This window comes from Tiliqua scincoides, chromosome 4 (genome assembly GCF_035046505.1).
Source record: "Tiliqua scincoides isolate rTilSci1 chromosome 4, rTilSci1.hap2, whole genome shotgun sequence".
Classification (NCBI taxonomy): domain Eukaryota; kingdom Metazoa; phylum Chordata; class Lepidosauria; order Squamata; family Scincidae; genus Tiliqua; species Tiliqua scincoides.
The window spans coordinates 26716370-26735571 of NC_089824.1; the positions used below are offsets into that span (position 1 = coordinate 26716370).

Consider the following 19202-nt stretch of genomic DNA (forward strand, 5'->3'; position numbering starts at 1 on the left):
ACTGCTTGCAGAACAGTGCACAATGCTGTCTTTATTCCACACATGAACCTTGGGATACAACCCAGAATTTACATGCTGAACAACTTGCTTGGGACACTTAATATTACTTTCACCTTCATATCTTCCATCAGTTCTTTTACTAGTCAGAACCAGATCTAGAACCACCCAACCCCTAATTAACCCCTACAGTTAAACCTACAGACAAACTGGTTGTGCACTTTGGCAACAGAGACAGTTAAGAGAAACTTTATTCTGTATCATATGTATCATAGCAAATGATATGCTTTGCACACAGAAGGTGAATCCCTGCCAAATCCAGGCAGAGCAGGGCAAGACCCAGTCTGAAATCCTGAACAGCTGCTGCTTGCTAGTGTAGACAATACTGTTCTGGACTGAAGAAGGGTCTGACTCTGAATACGGCAGTTTCATTTTTCAGCTTGTTCACATTTAAGCCCCTACTGCACTATTAGGATTCTATGCATTCCAGGGAATAAAGTATACTATATAGTTCAGAGACACTATGAATCAGATTGTACATAATACACAAGCATTTGAAACAAACATTAATACTGTCATGATCAAAATCATATTGTTGAACAATGCCAGTTGAATTTAACCCAAACGTTCTATTCAAACTGTTGCTCAAAAGTTAGTGCTTACACTATCTTACCTGTGCAGGAGAGCTAGCCTCTTCTCCTTGCTTCTTCTTTTTCTTCTTCTTCTTTTTTGATTTACCACTTGCAGCGATTTGCAGAGATGGTTCTGCCTTTTCTTTCTCATCATCTGAAGCCTAAGAATAAGAAAACTCAACTGTGCATTTCATTACAACAGTAACCTGTCACAACTATTCCAGTATCATAATGTTTACATAACTGCAAATATAGTTGGGAATTTTCAAATCAATTTCAATGATCAACACCACTGTAAACAGCAGGCACATCAAATGCTTAGCTTATGTTCACCATTGCTTAGCACAGGGGTGTCAAAGATAAGGCCTGCAGGCCAGATCCGCCCCACAGACCCATTTTAGATGGCCCCCTGGCCTTTGGGCGAGTTTGGGGCTGCCCCACCCCCCCCAACCACGAGCAGAGTTCTGCGGCCAGAGACAGTTGCGAGGGTTGCGTGTGACATCTCCGGCCCTCCCTCTAGCTGTGAACGGGCCTTGCCCACGGCTGGAAGGGGCGACTGGGTGCTGGAGCAGCAGCGTGTGGTGCCCCCGGCCCTCCCTCCGGGTGCGAGCAGGGCTTGCCCGCAGCCAGAGAGAGTTCCGAGGGCTGGAGGTGCCGCATGCAGTGTCCCCGGCCCTCTGTCCTTCCTCCAGCTGCGAGTGGGCCTTGCCCATGGCTGGAAGGGGCGACTGAGGGCTGGAGGACCTGCGCGTGGTGCCCTCGGTCCTCCCTCTGGGCGCGAGCAGGGCCGCAACCAGAGAGAGTTCCGAGGGCTGGAGCAGCCATGCGTGGCATCCCCAGTCTTCAGTCCTCCCTCCAGCCGCAGCCAGAGCACTCCCGGGCTTTGGTCGCAGCCAGAGGGGGCCTGGGAGCCAGAGCTGCTGTGCGTGGCTTCCTTGGCCCTGACTAGTGGCAGGCAGGTGGGAGCTGGGGATGACTGGGAGGCTTGGCTGGCTGGCTGGCTGGCAGGCAGGGGATGCTTTGTGGTAAGATGGGGGGCTGGGGACGACTGGGAGGCTTGGCTGGCTGGCAGGCAGGGGATGCTTTGTGGTAGAATGGGGGATGGGGTGGGGTGAAGTAGCAGAACAAGGGGGAAGCCTCAGCTTTTAAAAAAACAGGAAGTGGTCACAAGTGACATCACTTCCTGTGTTCAGGTCACTTCTGGGTGCCACATTTGGAGTTAGGCCCTCAGCAGGTGCCCTGAATCCTATGTGGCCCCCAGGATGAAATGAGTTTGACACCCCTGCAGACACTTAGCAGAAACTGAATCAGAGCAAAACAGAAGCAATTTTTGATTAAGACTGGCCTTCCTGCCCCCCATCCTTGGATTTACAGCAGCAGAGTATTGTCCTGCTATTGTAAATCAGATGCTCACAATGTGCAGAGCACACTGCTAGTGATCATTTCTGAGCTGCTGCTGCAGAGCATCAGATGCCCACTGCTGCAGCCAGTGGCCTACACCAGAGCAGGTAAGCCAGTGCTGGGGATGGGGTCATAGACAAGGAGGTGGAGTAATAGGGCATTTCGGGGGAGGAATGAGGAGCGTGTCGGGAGGGATGGAGTGGATTCGGCAGCAGTTCCAAACACCAGAGCTTGTCCCCTTTAAAACCTCCCTGCCCCTTGTCTCTCCTCAGAAATACACCAAGAAAATGGTTGGCACATGTCTGAGGAGAACCATAGGGAAGTCCACAAAGGAAATGTTAAAAAGACTTTTACTTAACTCCTGCAGGTTGTCCAATCCCCCCCCCCCCCAACAGTATGCAGCACAGCCTTCACTGGTATGACTGCATGCTATAATGTGGCTGGCGTTAGGGTCGGGTCTCATCTTTTTAATTTATTTCTTCCTTTATAAAGAACTGGCATTCTGGGTCAGACTGATGGACTGCATAACTCAACATGTCCACTGGCAGACAGATACCTTTTGAGCCTCAGGTAATGCTTCTTCAATCTGTGGAATGGAGGGAGTCTTTTCTTCTTCTACCCAGTTTCCCCATTCTTCTGCTGGTGCATTCCAATCAGAACTGGGATCAGTGGAAGAAAGCCCATCTGTGAAAGTTAGAAGCAAAAGTTGCCAGCAGTCCAACTAAAGGCTGATAATGGTAAAGAGATCAAAGAAAACAGGATGGGTTTCATATTTTGTATCTGCGATGTGGGCTGACATGCGCTCTCATCCTCCTGCATGCAGCAATTCACTCTTCCAACTTCCATAAATGAAACTATAGTTTGGAATTTCATCCAAACTGGCAAATTATGGTTCAAGCTCTTGTTTCCAAGACAAGTACAAAACGGTTTCACGATGTGCTATTTTATCTAAATCACCAATCACCACATTCAGGAAGAGGAGGAAGTTCGAAAACCTAATGATCTTTGCTAGGTTCATTCACTGAGTACAAATGCACAAGTTGGTGTTACACCTAAATTATCTTAACTTATTGCATACTAAATATTCAGAACATCATTTCAGGATTAATTATCACAATATAAAACAGAGGAGCCCTACATATTACTCAAAAGAAATTCCCCTATGTTCCATGGTGCTTATTCCCAGTTAAGCACACACAAGACTCCAGCTGCAGTTCCATTTTCTCTCACATCACAGCTTGCATAACGGTGCCCCATTCCCTTTAAGGGGCGGGGCAGGGGGAAAGCAGCAAAGCGATCCCCAGGATTGCACCCGTGCGGGGGGGGGAGGGGGTGCTATTCTTTAACAAAACCAGAAATTCCACTTCTGGTTCAATCGTGCTTGGAACTTTCACTGTTTAGAAGCTGTGGGGAGCCCTGCAAGCGCTCCGCAGGGCTCCCCACACCCCTTGGACCCTGGGAGCACATATGGTTTGTTAAAGAATAGCCTGCCCTCCCCCAACAGGGGTGCGATCCTGGGGATTGCTTTGCTGCCCCTGCAAAGATTTACCCTGGGAGTAAATCTCCCAGAAAGTTTGAGAACCACTGCTCTAGAGGCAAGGTCAGTCTGGGGAAGCCCCTCCCTCAGGAAGACTTTCTGCCTGACCTACCTGCCTGAGTAGCAGGAGTTTCCCACTTGTGGAGGACTGATCCTGCCATGGAGAGCCCACTGGAGAATGCTATGTTAATTCCAGAGGGGTAACTTTGTTAGCCTGATGTAGCACATACAACAAAAGGTCTTTTATTGATATTTTAAAGGACATGCATTGTGGCATAAGCTTTCGTGGGCTGGAGCCTACTCTGCCAGATGCATGAAGTGATCCAAGTATGCATATTCAGAAAAGTTGTGAACACTGCTTTTTTGATAACTTGGAAGTAAAAATGTAAAGCAATGCAAGAATGTTGCGCTGACTGTTTGGCCCTTTTTAAAAAATTCAAATAATTTTTTCATCTTTTTGTCAGGGTGTGTATACTTACTCATTTGGATGACTGCTTCATGCACCTGGCAGAGTAGACTCTGGCCCATTCAAGCTTTTGCCACAATATCTTCATCCCTAAAGGTGCTACACAGTGGTGTAGCTAATGAACATGTAGCCCAGTGCAGAGCTCAAAATGATGCCCGGGAAGTGACGTCACACCTGGGCTTTTTTAAAAGTGCACATTGGAGGGAAACCTGCCTCCTCCCCCCCCCAGCTGTTCACCACCCACTTGATCTGCCACCTCCCCCCAGGCAGTGGCATAGCTCAGGCATCTATCTGCTACCTGGGATAGAAGAATACTTTGTAGCTCCCCATAATTTACTTAATTAAATTTGATTTTAAGTAAATAAATAAAAACTATGCCCCTTATTAGTCAGAGATAAGGTGCTGGGGTGAAAAGGGATGGTTATTCTCCCCCTGCTAAATATAAGAGGAGCACCACTTAAAAAAGTGCCTCTTTAGCACTTAGTTTACTCAGTTAGCAAGAGTAGCTGTATTATGATACATGGAAATGAAAGCTGACTCATATTAACACCTTATTGGTTCCATGCTGCATCATAATAACATCTCATTGCCCCTCAGAACAATCAGTTTCACAGGTCAGTTTTGAGTTAAGAAAATCTACTTTTTGTTCCATAAGGCAGTTGTGTTTTTGTTTTCTGGTTAATTGACCATGACTTTTGATAGAATACAGATAGTCCAATGAGGTTTGTTTCATTGCATTCTGCATTAAAGTACCTTTCCAATGATATACAACATGATGGTATTATTCGTAGACACCAAATTTTTTTCACAATTTTGGCCACTGGTGTCAAGCTCAGCTCGTTGGCCCCCCTAAAGCTTGTTGTCTGGTGCGACTGCTATCCCCTGCACCCCCTTAGCTATGCCACTGGTGCTACAATACACTATTACTGAAACATGTGGATAAATTTCTAGTACAATTTGCAGGACAGGCATTCGGGATAACTGGGAATATGATAGGCAAATCTTTAAATTGTATTTTGAAACAAAACTAGAAAAAACTTGTAAAAAAGGAACATACTTAGCCCAGACCATTCATCATCCACAGGGGCCTGGTTACGATTCAAATCCCACTGAAATTCTGTAGTACCAGGCTGTGGAACAGAGTCACTGCTGGATCCTGAAAAAAGAATAGCACATATATGGTTAGCTTTATGAGACGTTTCAATAACAGACTATCCAAATCTTTTTGTCATATACTGGGGACAAGTTTGAGTGTCATTCCATTGTTTCCCTCCACAAATGGAAACTTCTGACCTCAAATGAGTAGACAGGTGAATTAAGGTTTCCTTAATATTAGGTGCAGCTGTTGGCCAAAAACGCAGTGCAACAGTGGTGGCCGTGCCTACTATAGAGGATGTGCAGGGACTACCTTAGTGTATGAGGCGAAACACGACACCACGCAGGAGGGAGGACAGAGTGCAAAGAGAAATTCAGTAAGCCTCCTACAGCATTAAGAAAGTCTATGTCTGGACTTTGAATCTGAGTTCCCAGGAGCAGGAGAGGACACAAGATAAAAATTAATTCCATTGAGGCAAGTGTGGATGGAAAAAAGACTTGAGAATAACTTTAGATCACTGGATCAATCTTCTGCCCACACCTTTCCTAGAGTAAAGCTATCATTAAGCATTATGAATGTAAAAGGAGGAGCATACATTTAGACCACTGATTTAAGAAACACGTATTTATAACTTGTTGAAAAATTATAAGTTTTACACACAAATACAATACAAGATGGGGCAGTAATTTCTTAAAATAAATGCCACGTATGAAAATGAGTAACAAATGCTCAGACAATCAAATTAACTATAAAAGCTTTACAAATAAACAGAAAAGATAAAGACATTTACAAGAAACAGAAGGAAAAGTAATATACAAGCTGTGGAAACCCCATTGTTAGGGTCAGACCATTTCTGTTCTTTGTTTGCTTACTTGTATTTATGTCTATGCTTAATAAAGGTTAATGAGACTGAAAGGAAAGAAAATCAAGTAGGCTGATGTCATACAAGCACAAAAAAAAGCAAAAAGACTATTCAGACACAATGTTAAGGTGTAGCCAATGAACATACATGAGAAAGCAGGAGATTGAGACAACAAGGGGTAGGTTCAGTGGCATATGTGGAGGGAAGGCAATGGGGGCAAATGTCCCAGGAACCAGGGTTGGGGGGAGCAGTGCAGCAACCTGCTCCCTCTCCTACCGGTTTTGTCAGTATGATCCTGAACTGTGCTGATAGGTAGCCTTAACTGATTTAACTTAGCCTTGACTGATTTTTAAGGTAGCCTTAAAGTCCATGAGTACAGGTGGTGCACCCACACATTCAATCCCAGCCACTGAGAAAAGCCCTTTTACTCCATATTAAAGATCTGGAACTGAAGATGTCCAGATCATCTGGGGAAGTCCATGCCTGGTGGAATAATTTGCTTTTTTTTCATCAGTGGTATAAGTGATGAGGTTTCACTAGCCTATCAGAAAGAAGCCACACTTGCATAATAAGATCAACTTGCTTTCCTCTTCAGGATTAGTGCAAAAGTTTTTTATACCAGTTTCTTAAGTCAACAGTTGCATATGGTTGATAGTTAAAGAATTAGAATTTACCTTGGTCACGCACTTGTAGGGTGCATGCATTAACAATTCTTTCTAAGTTTAGGTGTACCAACTCTTAAGATGAGCAGGAACAAACAATTTTCCATAAATGTTTTGCCACAGGCACAAATCAAAAACAAAGTTCATTTGTATTAGGATTTAAAATCATACCAGGAACTGCAGGATTTAGTCCCAAGGAAGTGAAAGTAGAAGAACTCTGTTCAGGAGTATTAATCCTTCCATCAACTCCAGACCAAGCTGTTGGAAAAATATAATTGTTTTATAATATAAAAAGTGTTTTTGTCACTGAAAATATAACACATTCTTAAGGTAAGGTCTCTCTCTCTCATGATCTTACGCATGGCCTAAAATATTGCATCCAAGTACTAAGACACAGAGAACATAAGAAGTAGCTTTATGCAGAGTAGGACCTCTGGTTCATCTATCACAGTATTATCTCCACTGACTGGCAGTGCCTGTCCAGAATTTCAGACGGGGTCTTTCTCAGTCCTATCTGGAGTTTCCAGAATTGATTTTAGAACCTTCTGCATGCAAAACATGTGCTCTAACACTGAGCTACTACTCCCCCCCCCCAATTCTAAGACTAGCCAGGGATGTGACTCCATGTCCCCCATACTATTTGTTTATCGTAATATAGAATTATGGTAATTCTAAGCCTTTAGGCTTAGAGTTTGTTCTTAAAGGTGCAAGCAAGATAGTTCTTTTTCTAAGACATGTACACTTATTCTCCCAAAACTAGTTTTTGCATCTACTATAGTCAGTCAGTTTAGAATTAGCTACCCTACAACATTCCATATACAAGATAGTAAAGCGCTACAACTGATGTTAACACTAAAAAATAATTCTGATGTGGAAAAAAATGGTTCTTTACAAACTCAATTGTATTAATATATATTTTTAAAGAATAAGATTAAATATCCTTGGGTTGCTAGGCAAAACTTAAGGGAGTGAAAAGAGGAATTCTGGTACTATCTGAATAAGCAACATCCAAAATAGTTTCCCAAATTATCTTGTAAGAAGCGGAAAAATGTGCCCCTTAAAGAGACCTTTCACAACCATGTAAGTGAAATATTTGGGATGTGTACACACATGCAGTCTTGCATATACAACCGCAATTTCCAGGTCTATATGTTATTACACTTCTGCCCCTTGACCGGTAGTGGCAATGAAGTTGAGTTTATACAGCACACTAGACGCTGAAGATTCAGGACAGGGTTCAACAAACTGGATAATCAGTTCTGGGCATCTAAGCGGACGTTTGAAAAGGCAAACTTTTTTTTTAAATAGGGGTGGGAGGGGTTCATAGTTATTTGCAGATTATACATGTGGAGGGAGGGTTCTCAATTTTTTGAGAAAACCAAAGCCTCTGGGCATATGTAAGTTTTCAGGGCAACTTCCATAATTTTTTGAACTCTGATCACAGCTTATGCAGAGAGTATTAAAAGGTTCTCTATTATTAATTCAGAATTTGGTTGAAATAAGGGATAAAACATTTCTGTAGAGCTAACACATTACAATGTGTTAAATTACAATGTCATTAGCGCTAACATTAATTCCCTCTGACAGAGAAAGCTCTCTTGGAGAAACAGGGACTTACCAATACCAGGGAACAAAGTGCGCTCACCCCAGGTTCTGCCCACTAGGGACACTCCCCAATCCTTCCCATTATCACCAGCATCTTTTCCCCAAGCCAATGTCTCATTCTTCCTCTTGCTACTGGCTGGTGACACTGAAGTCCATTTCTCTTCACTTGCACCAATCTGAGGAGAGAGCTTTACAGGTTTTTCATTCCAGTTGCCTCCATTAACAGTTGGGCCTTCACTCAGTCCTGTAAGAAAACAACACACGTACTGAATGGCAACATTCATTTTTGTTTAAAAACAATACTATAAACATGCTTGACAACAGAAGGAAGAGGCAAATGTTTTTTAAAAGAGAAGTTTATGAAGACTAAGATTATACCATCAACACAGCGTTAGGGCAATTACTTTACCACGTCATTCTGTTCTTACAAAGCAAGTCATTTCTGGCCCAACACTTCCACTTTTCCTTTTTAGCCCAAGATATCTGTTTCAGTTCCCTTCCCATGAGCATGGCTATTACGGAAATAACATTTCATAGGGATCCCTTTTCATATGGATCTCCTTCTCCTCCCTTAAACTGGCCTGAGTGTACGTACCTATATTATTTTTCAATTCACAATGGTAATCTTTATGGAGATGGGGGAAAAGATGTATGGGAAGGATTACACTTATACCAATATAAAAATTATCTAAAGCAGCAGTTCTCAAACTCTCAGGGAGTTTGAGAATCAAGGTCAGTTTTTGCAGGGCAGGGGAGAAGGCAGCAACATAATCCCCAGGACAAGGGTTTTTTTGTGTTTTTTTTAAACCTACCTAATGTCAGCACTGGCTACTGGGGGGGTACATAGATTGTGATTGGCACCTCCCCGGTTTTCCGATTGTGAAAATGGAACTGGGTTCCAATTGCAATTTTTACTTTTTGGAGGTTTAGGGAGCCCTGGGGAGGGCTCCAGGGGGTTTTAAACCCCTCATGTCCCTGACAGCGGCGCAATCCTGGGATCATGTCACTGACTTGCCCCTCTCCTTAAGAGGCCAGAGACGGCTTCCCAGGTTGGTGGGCTGCGACCCCGATTCAAAGGTTATACAAAACTGGTTTCATTTAGCCTCTACTTAAAAATACCCTCCCCATACATAAGGCTTCAATATTATTAGACACACTTTATGGGTGCGCCCCCACTGAATTCAGCAGGACATATTTCTTAGTAAATGTACACAGGATCAGGATGCAAGCTTCACAAAAAATGGAATCATGCAATCAGAATCTGTGGGATTAGGCTGGGAGGATATAACCTTTCACACCATACCACAGGTTTGATGAAAACCATGTTTGTGAAGTTGCTATTTGATTCAGGTGAGAAGGCTAAAAGCAGCTTTGGGGACACTGTTTTTACCAGTGCCCAGCATAAAAGGGTTAAATACTTCTTGCCCATATGCTATGGCCATGTTCCTGGCTCCTAAGAGCCCGTCCTCATTCCCACAGCTACCCATCCATCCAGAGTCAGGCAACTGTTACTTGGCACGCAATCCTAACCCCTTATGTCAGTGCTTTCCAGCACTGGCATAGCGGTGCCAATGGGACACGTGCTGCATCCTGCAGTTAGGTGGCACTCATGGAGGCCTCCTCAAAGTAACGGAATGTATGTTTCCTTACCTTAGAGCTGCATTGCCCTTATGTCAGTGCTGGAAAGCACTGACATAAGGGGTTAGGATTGCGCACTTAAAACTTAAACATGTAGGACAAAACTACACATTTAAAGTAAAGTATCATTTGGCTCTTATTTGCTTTATCTGAAACAGATGAACTCATGTGACCAGTCAGCTCTGAGTTGGGATCATATGGAGAGCTATCAAAGCTATTGGAGAAGCTGTGCACCAGGGGTGCTCAATAGGTGGATCGCGATCTACAGGTAGATCGCGAGGCAAAATGAGTAGATCGCGGAGTGCCGACCCCCCCCTTCAGGTGCCTCTGGGAGGAAACGCCGGGAGTAAGGCCCATTGTACTCAATGGGGCTTACTCCCAGGTAAGTGTGGCTAGGATTGCAGCCTCTCAGCCTAATCCTAGGCATGTCTACTCAGGAGTAAGTCCTGTTATACTCAGTGGGGCTCAAGGTACACCAACATACATTGTACACATAAATGTTATATGTTATGATGGTGAGAACATTGTAAAAAAAAACTCTGGTAGATCTCCGGGCCTTGCTGGGTTTCAAAGTAGCTCTCGAGCCATAAAAGTGTGAGCACCCCTGCTGTACACCAATTATGCAAGGCAACAGATTTGCACAACTGAATAAAAGATGCACACAAGCCTTGCACAAAGTTTCAGACAATATTTCCAATCAATATACTATGCTAAATAGATAGATATTACCTTGCTGAAGCACAGTATCTCCTTTTCCAGATTTGGAGTTGCTAACTTGAACATTCAAAACTGGATCACCTGATTAAAAGAGACCAATGACTAAATATCCTGGTACACAAATAAGCCATATATTTATGCTAGCTGATATACAACATAAGATCTCCGAACAAGCATCCTGACAATCTCATATTTCACTCCAAATTCTTAGGATTGTTCAACACACACAGTAGAAACCAGGAAGTAAAACTCCCACAAATCAATACAAAAGAACTGCGTGTTGAGACAGTAATTATCGATACCAAATCTCAAGCACCACTGTAGAGAAGAGGTGCATCATTACTTTTCAATGCTTACTACTGTTTCCTGAAAAAACAGAATTCATAAATAATAGTGAAAACACAGGGCTTATATATAGGTTACCAGATACAAACGGGGACAGAGTGCCTATAAACACTGTATAGAAGAGGGAATTTTTCAGGTGCAGCTTTTTAAATCATTACATGTGGAGCTGCACCTGCCAAAATTTCCTCTTCTGTATAATAGTTAAAGACAAGGGCACTCTGCCCCGTTTGTATCTGGTAGCCCTACTTATGTAGCAAGACAAAGGGGGCTTGGGAGCACTTACCCAAGTCTCCTGCAGCCTCCCCAGGGTAAAGTGCGAACTGCTTTAGCTGAGGCGGGGCACAATTGCTCCGCTTTTACATTCACTGCTGCAGGGATCTCTAACAAAGGTTTGCACCCTGGGGAGGCTGCAGGAGGCTTGGGTAAGTGCTCCTGGGGATTGCGCTGCTGCCTCCTCCCTGCCTCCAGGCTGCGCCCGCCCCTTAAGGGGGCAGAGGCCAGGGCCCACAGGCTGGGGCATCGAGACACCCCAGTTTGAAAAGCCCTGGCTTAGGATATAAGTCACAACTTTCAGTGAAACATCAATAAGGCAAGATATCAAGCTAAATACCTCACTCGAGAAGGTACTTTCCACAGTATTATCTGCCTACTGAATGTAATGTCCATCACTTAGTTAGGCTTCTAAAAAATGCTTAAGAAATTACTTGCAAGATAGCCCTGATGGAAATATTCCTAATAAACTGTTTGGAAGATAAACAAGGGCTGAAAAGTATCACAACAAATGAGCAAACTCTCATGGAACAATAAACTTCCAAAAATCTGAAGAAAAAAAGCATAACAGAAAGAGGCAAGACCAAAATAGATTACTTGGAGCCCGATCCTGTGTTTGGTGGCATGGCTCTGTGCTGCCAAGCACTGTCGCAAACATGCTTTAAGGCAAGTTTGCAAGCCTCACCGCCAGACTCCTGCCTGTGCTGGCCCAGCGCCGGTTGCTGCTGGGCTAGCACGGGGCGGTTGGCCAGCTTCCGCGGCTCAGTGGTCTCCCGGACCGCTGAGCCGCGGGATGGAGGCGTTCCCAGGAGGGGGGGAGGCCGGAGGGGGGGAGGGAGGGAGGAATGCCTGGGAGAGGGAGGGAGGCCGGTCCGCGGAGCTCCGCATTATCCAAGGCACTCATGTAGGGCTCTGTGCCCTACACAAGTCCCTTTACCTTACTGCCAACCAAAAGGTCGGCAGTAAAGTGAGTAGCCTCATTGCGGGCTTGGGGCTTACACGGGAGAAGGGGATGAAAGTCCCCTTCCCCCGAGGCGCCTCCCGCAGTAGCCCAGCGCATGCAGGATCCGGTGGCAGCCCTTCTCGGTGCCGCCGAGCCTCGGCGCCGGGCCCAGGCAGCTCAGGATCGGGCTGCCCAAAACACCACTAGGTTCTCCATATTTCCATAACTTCTCAGCTATTGAGAGCTCAGAGCTAGGTATTTTAGTCAAAAAGTTTTTTTTTCACGCATTTTTAAAATCCAAAGAGAGGAATTACCATTTCCATTCAAAAAGGCTGAATTGTTTTTCTTGTTCTTTAAAGTAGTGCTCCCTAGCCTCAACCAAGAAGTGAAAAACAGAACAATCACGTATATACCTCTGCTTTTTCTGGGACCAACTGAAAATGATGTTGCAGGTGTTAGTTGTTCAGTGCATAGTGTAACTGAATTTTCCATGCCTGGTAGATTTGATTCTGATCCAGCATCAGTCAGTACCTTGTCACGTTTACGCTGTTGCCGTTTCTCTCGGTTACTAATTTTTGTTTCCCATGCTCCTGAATAAGTCATAAAAAGCAGCATTAATGAGTTAATTTGATTTCTAAACTATTTACTGGGGAAACCTATTCGTAATGTTGGAGAACTTGTTCACCAATACCAATCTTTCCTTGCAAGGGCAACCACAAGACAGCACTAACTAGCTTCAACAATATAGTCAAGGTCTATCTTCCATATTCTGTTGACACTGCCATCTCAAACATTATCCCTCCACCCTTCTGAATGTCCTCACTAGAGGTGCATACTTCAGCTGATCTGAAACCTCACACATGAAGTTTTTAATAACTACTAAAGACAAATTTTTATTCTAGCAGCTATGCACATCACCTTTATTGGATTTCCCATTTCAGGGCTCAGATTTTTCTCCTGTCTTGATAATTATGAAACATGGATCTCTTTCAGAAACCTTCCAAAATGCTTGGTGGTTTACACTTTCCCAATATCAAAGATGTGATGCAAATTCAGATCTGATCTCTCAATTTTAAGAGAACTAAAATTGAGTCTTACCCAATATTCACAACACAGCTGTATATTACAACATTATGCCTAAAACCAGAGTTTTTCTACTCCACATATAACCAGTAAAATTGACCTATTACTATATGAAGAGATCTGTGGTTCTCTTTGTATGATTACTATGATTACTTTGTAGGATTACTAATCATACATTTAAAGAAACTGTAAGTGTGCACACACATCTTTCTATTTTAACTCTTCAGTACCTTCATCAGCCTCTTTTCCATCAACACGTGACTGGTCCTGAACTGCTTTAGCATCTCCCTTTGGTTTCTTCTTATTCTTCTTTGACTAAAAGAAAAAGCAAACATTTTTTTTTCATTTAAATGATATTAACATATTTTTAATTAATTATTAAAAATGCATGGTACTTCATGTGTGGCAGCAAGAACAATGGAATTACAGTAAAAGAGATGCTTCAATGAGTAGCAGGCATGAATCTGAAGTAATTTAGAACTGCAATGTATCACAGAGTAATGTCTGAATTTAAAGGGCTCCAAACTGTCAAAAAGCAAGAGCACAGGGTGCAAATGTGCAAGACATGTTGTTTAATGGTTGCAAACAAAGTCTTTTTAAATGCAAAATTGTTGACAACTGTGTCAAGTACTGGGTGTTTTTCATGCAAAATGAATTTTATTATAAACTCAAAAAGTAATGTCAAAGAGAAAATAGAATAGAAATACTATTCTAGCAAAGCAATGAAAATAAAAAATAGCAAGAGAAAAACTATTCTACGTATTTTGGCTACAGAGCAGACATTTTAGGGCACAAACATTGACTGTGTAACATCAGACAAGACCTTATCGCTCTTCTCTCTTGGGAAGGGTGGGGTTGAAAGCAAGAACAAATTTTGCCTGCCTACATAAGCCAGCCAAAAATAGCAGAATTGCTCTGCATTTTTACTCTCAACCCTCCCAATTTAGAAATGATATTATTTGTCAGAGATGGAAAATTGCGATAACTGAACCTTTTCAGTTTTCTTTTCTGCATCTAATGGCTGCTTTATGTTCTCTCTTCGAAGAGTTTGTATTATTTCATCTTCAGGCACTTCATGAGCAGGTTGACCATTAAGCTGAAAACACAAAATTAAGCCACATTAATTTTGGAAAATGTACATAGAACTACAAATCTTAGAAATTTCACTGTTCACTTTCACTGTTTATTTCTGCAAAATTATAATTATTATTAACAGTATTTATATACCGCTTTTCAACTAAAAGTTCACAAAGCGGTTTACAGAGAAAAATCAAATAACTAAATGGTTCCCTGTCCCAAAAGGGCTCACTATCTAAAAGATGCAAATGAATACCAGCAGACAGCCACTAAAAGAGACAGTGCTGGGGTGAGGTGGGCCAGTTACTCTCCCCCTGCTAAAAAAAGGAGCACCCACTTGAAAAAGTGCCTCTTACCCAATTAGCAGGGTTACATAAATGTCTTTTATTTTACTAAATTCTTCTATTGGAGTCAGTGCTTTATCAATTTAAGGCAGTACAATTTATCTACCCAGAGCAGTACTAGCTTAAAATTCTTGTAATAAAAAATAGAAACAACTCCAAAATCTTATAGCAATGGACAAAAAAAAAAAGCAATGCAAGGAGAGCTGCTTGATTTTAGAAGATGGATTAGTTTCCCATAAAGAACTGCTAAAGTTTGAGTTATGTGTAGTCCAAAGCCATAAGACATATTAATCTTAAAATGTTTTCAGCTATAAGAGTCCAGGTGAAAGGGCATTGGAAACAACAGTACAGTTAGATGCGAAAATGTATTTGTACATTGTCTATTTACTTTACAGTGTAGGAAATGCCAAAAACAAAACAAAACAAAGGAGGGGACAGGTTGTTTAATGTCCCTGCTTTCAGAGGTGAGTTGTGACCAAAAAGAGGGGCTTTTTGATTACTAAACCGAATGTGTGTGGAATGATCTTCCCAAGGGTTGGGCAGCCCAATCCTAAGTGTCCTGGAGCAGTGGCACCAAAGTGGCTACTGCTGCATCCAGCAGGTACTGGAAGGCTGCCAGGAGTCTTCTCAGAAGAAGGGGAGATTTGTCCCCTTCCCACGGGGAAAGCCCCAAGTCCAGCAATGGTGCTTCTCAAGTCTGTGCTGGCTATTTTGCCTTGCAGCTCGATACAGATTTCAGGAGCCAGCAGAGCAGGGCTCCCCAGAGGCTGCACCTCTGGCTGATGGTCTCACTTACCTCCCGTAGCAGTGCATCCTCCTCTTGCCGGGGCTAGGCCCAGCGCCAGACTGGTGTGGGCCCAGCGCCAGTGCTCCCTACTCAACAGGTGCAGTACGCATGCTTTACGGCACGTTTACAGCACCCAGTGCTGGCGCTAGAGCTCAGTGCCAGCTCTGGGTGAGTTTAGGATTGGGGCTGGAGTCATTACCCTGAGTAGCTGCTATAAAGCAAATTCCACATGTTACATCTTCCCAGGGAATCTTAAGACATTACTGTAGTTATATTCATCTCCCACAATTACCATTTCTATATGATTATACAAAAGGTCCTGCTGGATAAAGCTAAAGGCCTACTTAGGCCTAGTCCTGGTCTCACTAGCTGCAGGAAAAAAGGCATAATTCTCTCCTACCACTGATATTCAGAAGCATATTCCCTTTTAAAGCCATCAAAGCTTGTGACCATCATCATACCTTGGGCAATAAATTCTACAGACTGACTGGGCACTGTCTGAAGTACCTCCTTTGGTTTATCCTAAATCTCCCATCAATTAGTTTCACTGAACGATCTCTGGTTCCCCTATTGCGAAAGAGAGCTAAAATTATCTCTATCTACACCATGTATAATCTTTTAAGTCTCAACATATCAAGTCAATCAAACTGACTTTTTTCCAAGCTAAAAAGCCCCAAATGCTGTAGCTTTACCTCAAAAGGAAGATGTTCCAGACCTCTGATCATTCTGGTTGCCTCCTTTGGGTATATTTTTTTACAGTTTCCGTATCTTAATTGTTACTACAAGAAGGTAGTAACAAACCATTTTAATCCATACCTCATTTAACTGCTGATAAAATGATCTGAAACAAGAACTATGAGCATGACCCAGTCAAAAAGTTAAAGACCTACTGACTACATTCCTATGCTTAAGAGTCTCACTGAAGACAGAGGGGCAAGTGATAATTCCCTATAGCTGTGGTTCTCAAACTGGTGGATTGCAACCGACCAGTTCTTGTAACACTTCCCTGGCCCTTTAAGGGGCAGGGGAAGGGGAGGGACACAGCAACGCAAAACCCAGGATTGAGTAGCTAAGGGGGGCAAGGGGGGTGCTTTGCACTTTTTACAGTGTAGGGCTTCAGCAGGCTGCAGGAGGTGCGGGGAGCCCTGCGCAGCCCTCTGCAACACTCCCGGACACTTGGAAACTGCAATCAAAGCAGGCTCAAAGCACTTCCGTTTTGCAGGAGGTGCTGCTGAAGCCCTACATTGTAAAAAGTGCAAAGCAACCCCCCTAGGCCCCCCTCAGTGACGCGATCCTGGGGATTGCATCACTGCCCTAGCCCCTCCCCCGCAAGAACTTACTGAGGGAGTAATGCTCCCTCAAAATTTGAGAACCACTGCCCTATAGAGTTTGTTCTGATTAAAATAGCTGCAATTCTTTTAAGGTAAGCCATACATCTAGGGCTCTTTACATGCATTTTAAAACTCATAGCACAACAGAGATGGAACCAACAGGCATTTCTAAAAAGTTTAAATCACATGTGACAAACATGGACCCTACAGCTTAAGAGAAAAATCTGTGTGCATATATGAAATGGTGCTGATTGAGATGAGTCAACTTGTACATCTCTGCCATCCTGACCTCTGTAAACTTGGGCATATACACAGGAGCAGCTTACTAGAATGTGTATTGGAAACACCAGACATTAGAGAAACAATGGGTCGGGGAGTAATCACTGGCCCCTTGTTGAGTTTTGCTAACACCTGGCTACTGGTCAAGACAGGAGGGCCACAACAGGAGGGCCGCATCATCTCTCTAACACTGTGTTGGGGGCCGGGGGGGGGGGGAAGAATTTGTAATTTACATTTCAAATTTGAATAAATCTAATTGGCATAAATGAATATATTAGAGACAGAACTTATATGAATGAATGGATTTTACTAAGCTTATTTAATACACAAGAACTATAATACAGGCATGTAAAACTACATGACAACTATGAACTGTCTACCACACACACACCTCTGGCACAGTGAAAACATGCAGAAACACAAGTTGTTTAGAGGTAATGGGGGAGGGGAATTAATGCCCATGGAAAAGAAAAAAAACACATGGAAATTATAAAAGGTCTTACTCTAACTTTGCCCACAGCTTGCATCTTGAAGGTGTGCACAGCAGTCATGGGCCAACTTGGGCTCCAATAGTCTCCAATAGGCCAGAGTCTCATTGGAAACTAGGAACTCCCTGTGGGCTGGGGTTTGCCCACCCCAGTCAAAATCATTCATCTGAGCCTCCATCAAAAGAGGAGGTTCAATGAGCTGAATACAATATTCCCACCGCTAAGCATTCAATCAGAATTGGGGGTGGGGAAAGAACCCTGAGTCATCATCACAAAAGGAATTGGTTTGCTCTGTTTCAGGGCAGGGCACATTCTGTTCCAATATACATCAAGGTTATCTGCCCATTGCTGACTGCCCTACTAGCATCCCTGGAGGCTAATGAAGAAACTGAAACAAGTGCTTCCTAGGCAGGGCTACATCTCTAGTTAGTTGTGTTAAATGTTTGTGTTTTCTGTTTACCTCTAAATTTAAGTCTGCTTTTGCCTATTTGCTCTCCCCTTAAAAATATAAATGTATTTTATTAGTAACTTGCAACTTTAGTAACTCTATTAGTAACTGTTAGTAACATAACGTAAGTAATGCTTCTGTTTTCTTTAGTAACTTTATTAGTAACTGTTAGTAACATAAGTAATGCTTCTGTTTCCCTGTCTCTCCAGTCAGACTCTGGTGAATTCATTCCCCCCTCCCCTCACAAAAGCAGATTAATCTCCTTTAAATAGCTTTATAATGCACTTTATAATGCACTTTAATTTAGTGCATTAAAATGAAAACACGCTCTAATACTTTAATCACCATTTGGTTCGCTCTGAAGTCACTTGAATAGATGAAAACTATGCTCACTTCTGATAAGCAACAGAAGGTATTAAGCATTATGGAAACTTCAAGTTATTTTTTTAAATTGTGACAATTCAGAGACATTCCACTTGATGGCAAAGATAAATATTTTCTATATTCCTGTATAATTCCTTGAAAAATATACTTGAGACACTTAAACACGACTCTGTTCTCAAATGTAAGAGCTTTAAGTTGCCGATGTCATAAAATCAAGTTTCTAAATATAACTATAGTAGTTTGAGTTCACTTCAAATTCTCAGTTTACAACATGAGAGCCTGGAAATGGCTAGAGCTGCAAAACAGCCCCTTCTAAAATTACATCTAATCCTTGACTTAAATTGTGTAAAGAATCTAACCTTTATATTTCACACTGGACTTCCAAATACCTTCAATACCATTTCTCACACAGAACATACAGTTGAGTTCAAGTTTAGATACTATGACAATTCTGCTTGGAAGCCAGTAATAGGTACTTGAACAAAGAAGCTTATTTAAATTATCTAGTCCCTAGGCTAGATACCAAACATTATATAAAAAAACCTGTAAAGCATTCAGGTCTTGAAATTTGCCCTTTTCTCATCCACAAAGTGATATAGGAGAACATGTTTAGGAATAAACACATTAATGTAATGAGGACCCCAAACTAAACCTGAACTAAAATATGAAGCAATCATATTAAGCACCATGGGGTCACACCTCCTATCGTTGTCATGCAACTGTTCAACAGCACACTATGCTCAAACTGGAACATTTAGCTGGGATGAGACTTGGGCACTTTGCCTGAGCCACTACCAGCCAGTTCATTAC

General features: G+C 42.7%; 1 protein-coding gene across 2 annotated transcripts in view; it reads right to left on the reverse strand.

The window, feature by feature from the left end:
• The window catches only part of MTDH (metadherin), a 35509-nt gene that overhangs the window by 7010 nt on the left and 9297 nt on the right, over positions 1–19202 (reverse strand). Inside the window, exons 2-10 of one of the 2 annotated variants that reach the window (XM_066625686.1) lie at positions 14246–14350; positions 13485–13569; positions 12585–12761; positions 10626–10694; positions 8299–8502; positions 6825–6911; positions 5091–5189; positions 2587–2714; positions 671–790 (exon numbers count right to left, since the gene is read on the reverse strand). In XM_066625686.1, the coding sequence (XP_066481783.1) occupies positions 671–790; positions 2587–2714; positions 5091–5189; positions 6825–6911; positions 8299–8502; positions 10626–10694; positions 12585–12761; positions 13485–13569; positions 14246–14350 (1074 nt within the window). Of the gene's footprint in view, positions 1–670; positions 791–2586; positions 2715–5090; positions 5190–6824; positions 6912–8271; positions 8503–10625; positions 10695–12584; positions 12762–13484; positions 13570–14245; positions 14351–19202 lie in introns of both variants that reach the window. The other variant, XM_066625685.1, reaches the window with a different exon arrangement.